The 8,143-nt window shown below is 46.7% G+C and overlaps 1 protein-coding gene across 5 annotated transcripts in view; it reads left to right on the top strand.

Annotated features, from left to right (window-relative positions):
• Positions 1-8,143, top strand: part of DENND11 (DENN domain containing 11) — a 54,687-nt gene that overhangs the window by 2,711 nt on the left and 43,833 nt on the right. For 3 of the 5 annotated variants that reach the window (XM_079931268.1, XM_079931266.1, XM_079931269.1), the window contains exon 1: positions 6,438-6,850. The exons of 1 other annotated variant lie outside the window; for it this stretch is intronic. In XM_079931268.1, coding sequence (XP_079787394.1) covers positions 6,583-6,850 — 268 coding nt within the window. In that variant the 5' untranslated portion in view covers positions 6,438-6,582. Of the gene's footprint in view, positions 1-4,731; positions 5,810-6,437; positions 6,851-8,143 lie in introns of those variants that run through there. One more of the 5 variants, XM_079931267.1, reaches the window with a different exon arrangement.

The following is an 8,143-nucleotide window of genomic DNA, read 5'->3' as shown; positions in this document are numbered from 1 at the left end:
GACTGTTCCTTTGCAAAAGTAAAGCTAAGGCCGTGGAAAATGAGATATTTGAGGGTCTGTTGCTCCGAGGAGGGACATGCTAGCCTGATTGCCTCCTCAGTTAGGAGGGAGAAATGTAAAAAATGCTTAAACAAGCCAAAGTGAAGCTCTACCACATTATTTACTGAAGACTGAATTAAGACTGATTCATTCCAGACTCTGAAAAAATACCGATGCTGGATTATGATGTATTTGATGGGACTGCCCCACTGGGAACCATTGGGAGGTCTGGTTTCCCTGATGAGAATTGGACATTTTTACTGCCAGGCTTAATGGGAAGCTGGCAGATTCCAGGACAGGAAGTGAAGACTTGAAGCAGGCTTAAGCAGAAAGCAACTCTCTGGGCTTTGGACTGTTGGGCCTAGAATCTGAAGACCAGAGACACACTTGAGGGAACTCCAAGGTGGTGGAGGAGAGAAGTTGACTTGTATCCCCAGAACGTGCCCTGTAGAGGCAACAGTGCAGCATCAGTGCTCTCAGACAAGGGCCCATGGACCTCACCAACATATGGAGGAATAATCTCGAGCTCACTGAGGAAAGGGACGAGTAGGCAGTGGTACCTCTCGGGTCCCTCCTACTTCAACCCAATTGTCTTCCTTGCCCTTATCTTGCAATGTTTGCAATACCTTAGAAAAAAGCAGAACATGTTCATCACCGACGTGTACTGTTCAGCTCCCTGCACAGATCCATCAGCAGCAGTGACGGTGAGCACGTGCTGGGCCTGGACCCGTCCCATCAAGGGTCGCAGGTGCTCCTGACTCCTAGCAGCTCTCTTCCCAAGACAAGGGTGGTCAGCAAAGCCAGGAACCGTGAAGGGGACCTTCTCTTGATCTCCTTCCCACACCAAGAGAGAGTGCACAGAAGCAGCGGCTGTCAGTCGCAGTCAGTCTAGTGATAATTACGACAATCATTAACAATATTCACTAGCGGTCCTTATATTTGGCCACCACATTTCTTCTTTTGAAGTCCTTGCACATCTATGTCTAATGAGTAGCATTCCCAGCAGAACAGAATTCCAAGGAAAGACTGTGGGCCGGGTAAGATAAAGCCTGGAAGTCATCTTAAAGCTTATGAGTCTATCATGAATACTTTTCTTCTTGTTGTTTTGCTTTTTCTTGTGGAAATGTTCAAACACACCAGAAGTAGAGGAAGTATAGTATAATGAGTCCTGATGTACCAATAACCTAGCTTCAAAAATTGGGGGCAGTTTTACAGTCTTGTTTCGTTTACATCTGCAGCTTCCTTGGGGGTATTTTAGAGCAGATCACTGATAACGTGTCCTTTCACCCATGAATACTTTGGTGCCGTTAGTAAAAATCCTTAGATTAATCTATTTATTTGAAATCTACTATATCTATGTAATGAGTAATCAGATTCTAATGAATTGCTTCTCTTGCCAGAGTTTTCCATTTGCTAGAACTAGAGGATAGTCATCAAAATAGCTGTTATAACAGAGATATACTACTTGTCCACTCACAAGACAGTATTCTTCTTAGAACAGGTACAGAGTTCTAACCTCATATCCCAATAATTTAGAGATGGTTGATGTACGGCCCACACTTTAAGGAGCAGATAGTTTAAAATGATATAGATTCATTAGTCTGATCTTTTCTCTATGGGCCACAGTTAGGAGAATTTAAGTGGCATTTGACCATTCCCAGGTTCTCTAAAATTAGAGCAGGTAGTAGTTGCCTATGTGACTGAGTCCAAAGCCAGCCTTGCAGCCACAGAGGCGAGATCTCTGTCTCCTCTGTCTCTCTCTCTCTCACACACACACAACATACACAACACTCACGCACGCACGCGCACACACACACACACACACACACACACACACACACTCACTGCTTTAATGGGAAGAAATTAGTAGGGATGGAGAAGACATTCTCAGAGCTGGACCTACTGTACCTCAATCTTGACTCATTCTCTGTCTCTGGTCTGAGGGGTGGGACTCAAGAAGTCCCAAGGAATTGGTCAAACATTCTCAGTCATTTCTTCACACTTCTGACCCAATTACAAGATCCCCACACTGAAGTTTTGCCTTCATAAAACTAAGCAAGGCGAGGTTTTAATGATTTTTTTGAAGCGTGATTAGGAATTAAAGCTCTTCCACAGGAGGTGACCAGCAGAAACTCTAAAGACAGAAACTTAAAATATTAGTCTCTCAGAAGAGTGTGTGGGTATGGGGGACTGGGGGAGAAGGAGATTGCTACTCATTATACGTCCTGCATGCAATTCAGTGTAGATGGGGCTGACGTTACAGTTGTGTGGCTAATGTATAAAGTAAATGTGTCTCCTCCATTCACATTCTAAATTTCACCCTGTTACACCTCAGCTTGTCCCACAATCTGGACTCCTGTCTGGACCACTGGTATTTGCCCTGGTCCACTAATTATGCAGACTGATCATGGAGGCAGAGCAACCTGTTCCTCACATGGATGGAAGACTACCTGGCCAAATAAAATGGCTTAGTTATATAAAGATGTTGACCCTTCTCCAGTAAATATGTACAGATGACCCTTGAACAGTGCAAGGGTCGGGGCTCGACCTTCAGCATTGTCAAAAATCCGCATGTAACTTACAGTCGGCCCTCTGTATCTGAGACTCCCCTGCATCCGTGGGTCCCCATCTGCGCTTTCAACCAACCACAGATGGTGTAGCACTGTAGTGTCTACTACTGACAACCCACACGTAAGTGGACTCGTGCCCTTCAAACCTGTGTTGCTTAGGGGTCAACTGTAATTCTCATGCAGTTTCAAATGAACAAAGATCACATTTTTTTGAAACTGGCTAAAATGATTTTAAATTTCACATGGAAAAATCATTGTCAAAGAAATAGCTGAAGATTTTTTAAAAAGAGTGAACAGAGAAGACTACCTCTCCTAGAAATAGAACTTTAAATTGTATGTCGAATAGGCAGGTCAGTGGTGAAGAATATATAGCTTAGTAAATATCAGTAATATTAAATATTTTAGTCTCACTTCCTATCACATATCAGTATAAACAATGAATAGATGAAGAGATCAAATGTGGAAAATCAATCATAAATAACAAGAAGAAAATAAAAGTGAAGGTTGATCAAATTTCTGGGAGGGGAACAACTTTATAAATGTCAAAGCAACGTGAAAAATCACAAAAAGAATTGATAAGCTTGATGACATAAAATTTAGAACTTCTATATTTCATAAAGCAATTAAGCAGCATTGAAACCATACAGTAAATTGGAAGTAATATTAACAAAAATTATGACAAAAGATTAATATTCTTACTGCATAAAGAACTCATGCAAATTGATAAAAATTCTTCGGACCGTGTCTTCAGACAGTGTTCTGAAGAGGAACCACAAATCACCAACATATATTTCGAAACCATGATTAGATCCAGTGACAAAACGTTAACTTAAAACAAAATGCCACGGTCATCTGACAATTGGCCAAAAAAAAAAAGATTTTAAATGGCACTATCTAATTGGGACAAGAGGGAAATGAGACCGATGCCCTTGTACACTTGGGAATCAACAATTTGGCAGTACAATCAAAACATGGATACACCTTAATCCACCTCTGGCAATCTGTCATGTCAGCAGCCTGAAGAGCTGATTGTACTTGCCCTGCCTGTCACCCCCTCATTCTAGATTTCATTTTTTGCCTGATAGCTGCCTCCCCTGTTGGGCTATAAGCTTGATGCAAAGGGATGTCTGTTTTCTTCACAGCTGGACATGGCATAGAATAGGAACCTAGTGTTAGTTCAGAGTGAAATTTAGGCACAACAAAAAAGGGAAGAGCTTGATTGTCTAACAATGAGAATGGTTAAGTAAATACATTTTCAAACACACATACAAGAGAAAGAATTAAAATGATGCATATAAAACTTTCTAATAAAATGGCGAACTGTTCACAGTCTGAAATTAAGGGGGAAAAAAGAATACAAAATTGATATACAGTATGATTTCAACATGTAAACACAGAAAAGAAAAACAACTAAATCTATCATTTATTTTAAGATATACCATTATTATACCATTATTTTTACATGCCACTAAGAATAAAAAATGCCCATGATGGGGAGTCTAATATGATACCCCCTACACAACTTTGCCAAGTAAACCTCCCACGCAGAGAGGGCCAGGCAAGGAAGACTTCTTGTCTCAACTTTGTCATTGGGTGCAGAGAAGAAAAAAATCTCACCTAGGAATTAAAAGGCAGGGCTCACACTAGCTTGTATTTTGAATTCACACTACCAGCGTGGTCCAAAGAACCCCCAGCAGAGAATTTAACTCAGAAGAGTCTCTGGTTGGTGGTACCTCCAGATGGCTGACAAAAGCAAACACAAATCTCCCTTGTGAGACCCGGACCTCAGTGGGGCCGGCAGCAGTTATATGTCGCCATAGCAATCCTAACAAGTGAGAAATTTTGCGTCCTAGAACTGATGAGATAGGATAAGCAAAATCTTCGCAGGGGCCAATTCAGCAGTGAGATGATAGATCAAAAGTACTTTTATATAATGTATTTTATGTACATTGTATTTTTATTGTAGAGATATTTATATAGTATAGATATATTTTATATGTTTTACATAATGTAGATATATTATTTGTAAAAGTGAAATAATTTTATTTTAAAATTTAGACATATGGGATTCTAGGGGAACTCGTTAAAAAAGTTAACATTACCCGAGGGTCTCTGAATGTGACCGACCTTCATTTCTTATTGCCCTTAACACTAGTTTCCCACCAGATCTATTCTAATAGCTAAGTTCAATTAATTCCCTTCCTATCATCTCATGAAATTCAGTAGACATAGAGATGATGAATCTGATGGTCAGGTACAGGGCCTCTCTCAGTCTGTGAATGTTTGTCAAGCAGAGTGTCAACAGCGTCATTAACATTTTTGAACACCCACTATGTGCAAGATACTAGGTTAAGCCTGGCAGGAGGGGGCCGGTTGTGCAGAGGTTTAAGTCTCTACTTTCATTCATTTGCTTAGTTGACAAATATTTGTTGAGCACCCGTTATGCAAGGCACTAGGGTCTGAAGATTGACCTGCTTGCTGGTGAGCTAGAACACACGCTTAAATGAAGATTGGAAAAGGCACTAGGTTTAGGGTTTGGACATTTTAGTCTTCTGTTTATACAGAAAATCGATTGGGATGGAGATTATGAGTTTATTTCTTCATATATATATATACAGCTTGAGGGTATTAAACTAGGGAATTCGGGGCTGGGGGGAAGCTCACACAAAAGATCAGGAAAAGGAAGTCCCTTGGAAAAAAAAGGAAAGTCAGACTAAAGCTGATGGCTTTGGAAATGGATTAAGGATTTTTTAAGAGTTCCCCATTTTATATTTAGAAGTAACATTTTGAATGCCTCACCCCTTGGGGTAAATCTGGTGGTTAAGTAATCAGAGGAGGTGGGAAAAACAAATAGGAATAGCCACTAAAATAATGAGAAAGAATGAAGTGAGGAGAGAGACTTGTTCAGACACCCAATTCCTCCAAGGTTCAGGAAGGCCTGGGGTTTGCCTGCCCTCAGAAGGACACTAAGCGTTACCCGGGGGGTGTTTATGAAGAGTGATATCTGTGTACCAGACACGCAATGATGATTTAACCCCCCTTCCCAAGGAGATCATCAATGACTGCCCAAGGCTGCTGCTTCCAGACAAAAATCTATGACACAACAATAAAAGAATCTATGCAGCATTTTACCCTGAAGAATGGAGACTGCTTTCACCTTGGCTATATTTATCAACCTCTCCCCCACCCCTCAAGGGCAAGTAAGTGACCGTCGTCCACCACTCTCTGTAGAGACTAAGTCACTGAAACGGATGGGGAGCCCCAAGCAGGGTCCAGGAAGGCCAGGGCCAGGCACTATCCAGCTCATTCAAGGGCACACCGACTGGGTGCTACACACACTACTCCAGGCCGGACACCAAAGCTTCAGCGGATCAGGCCACGTCCCAAGCGCAAACAACGCGGGCAGCCGGGGCTCCCCGCTTCTGCTTCACTCCCGGCACGGCGGAAGCTCTGAACACACATCCAGGGTTATGTAACACCTATCTGTCACGGTCCATATGGCCAGGGGACTTTCAAAATCATGCTGGCGTATAACAGTTCACGGTGGTACAGTCATCCCACGGAATCCTAGGTGAGAAGGCGCAGGTAGACAGCTCCAAGTGGCTGCGCGCCCATGTCACCGCACTCTTCCTATCCCCGGGCGCGCAGATACATCCGTGAAGTCTCAAACCAGGCACGCAGTTCAGCGAAGCCCGTAGGGAGAACGCGGTCTCGGGCAGGATCGCAACTCCACCTAGCTGGGTGGGAGGGCGGCGGGCGCGGCGCGGGGCGGGGCGGGGCGGGGCGGGGCGGGGCGGGGCGGCCGGGGCAGGTGAGGGCCTGGGGCTGCGGAGGCGCGGCGTGAGCGCGGAGGCCCGGCCGGCCGCCCGCCCTCCGGCGAGAGGAGTTCCCGCAGCCCGCCCCTGCGCCCGCCCCTCGCCGCCCGCGGCTCCTCCTCGCCGCCGCGCCGCGCCTCGCCTCGCCTCACCTCGCCATGGTGGAGCGGGGAGACGCGGCGCCGCTGCTGCGTTGGGCCGAGGGCCCCGCCGTCTCCCCGCCGCTGGCCCCGGACCAGCAGGCTGGAGTCCGGGGCTGGGGCGGCGGCGGGGGCGGCCGGGCGGCCGCGGAGCCGCCGAGGAGGCGGGAGCCCGAGGAGCTGGGTCCCTCCCAGGTGCTGCTGCAGCCCGGGCGTCTGGAGCTGGGCGACGTGGAGGAGGACCAGGTGGTGGCCGTGTTCGTGGTCACCTTCGACCCCCGCTCCGGTGAGAGCCGCTCCGAGACCGCGGGCGGGGAGAGGGTCGCCGCTCACTGGGTTTCGGGGGCGGCGGGGGAGGGGCTCGCTGCGCGCGCACCCGCACACGTGCAACCCCCTCCGCGCCGACCTGGCTGCCTTGGGCGAGCCGGGTGCCCCCGGGAGGTCGGGGCGTGGGGCTTTGTTCCCTGCGCCTCTGACCCCGTCTCCGTTGCGTCCCGCTGCCTCTCAGCGGATCCCCAGCCCGCGCGCCCGTCCCCACAGTCGTGTTTGCGCTTCTCCGGTGACAGAGGATCTCGTTTGTGGCCACAGGCACGCTGGCTTTTGTTTTTGTTTCGGGCTCGGTTAAAAGGTTTCTCCCTTGAAGAGGAGGAACGCCCCCCAGGTGAATTCCGTCCGAAACTGAGCGTCCTCAGCTTCCGTGTTCTCTGCTTCCCGCCCTTGCTCCCCATCCCTCCCTGCACGGTAACTTTGTGAGCGGCCAAGTTCACTCCCTCTGACGGTATTATTTTGAGGAATTGATGCTTGGAGCATTAAGGGGTGGCACTGAGGGATTAAGCTGGAGACCGAAGAAAAGAGAAGCCTCCTCAGGTAGGCTTTACCCTGACCATCCAGTAAGGAAGTGTGCATTTTACTGGTGAGAGAATTCATGGGGTTCAAAAGTGAATGAGTAAATACCTCCCTCCGAGAGCCTTAGGTGGTCGGGGAAGGACCCTGCTCTCAGGATTGGAGGGATGAGAGCTGTAGTCTTGGTTCTAGGGTTTAAAAAAGCGCAGGTGTGTCTTTCTATCCTAACTCCACTGAGGTTGCTGGAATGTGGAGTGTCTATTAGGGGAAAAAAAACAGAACAGTTTCTTTCCGGAGTTCCTTTCCTGGTCTGGCAAGGATGAGGTATGGAAAGCATTCTGAAAAACTTGATACTGTGCGCTGGAGTGGGAGGAAAAAGGGTGAGGGTCTTGGGATGGCAGAAGATACAATCCAGGGAGGATTATAAACCAGCAAGACCCAGGAAGAAGTAGGAACAGCTGTGGGGAGACTAGGCCTTTCTGACTCCTGCCTATTCCTTGGCCCCCATCCCAGTGGGTTTCAAACATTTTTGACTGTGACCCACCATATGAAATTCATTTTACATACCAATCAGTGTGCTCACATACGTAACTGAAACAGAAGTTTCATGAAATGGTATTAACTCCTTTTACATGTAGTGCATACTGGCATTTTCTATTTTTCTTTTTTTTAATGCTCATCACATAGGCTGGTTGGCTCATGTACGGTTGGGACTCCCAGACAGAAAACCTGTTCT

The sequence above is a fragment of the Stenella coeruleoalba genome (genome assembly GCF_951394435.1).
Source record: "Stenella coeruleoalba genome assembly, chromosome: 9".
In the NCBI taxonomy this organism is placed as follows: Eukaryota; Metazoa; Chordata; class Mammalia; order Artiodactyla; family Delphinidae; genus Stenella; species Stenella coeruleoalba.
Note: the sequence above shows the minus strand (reverse complement) of the source record. Positions and strands in the feature narration are given on the sequence as shown.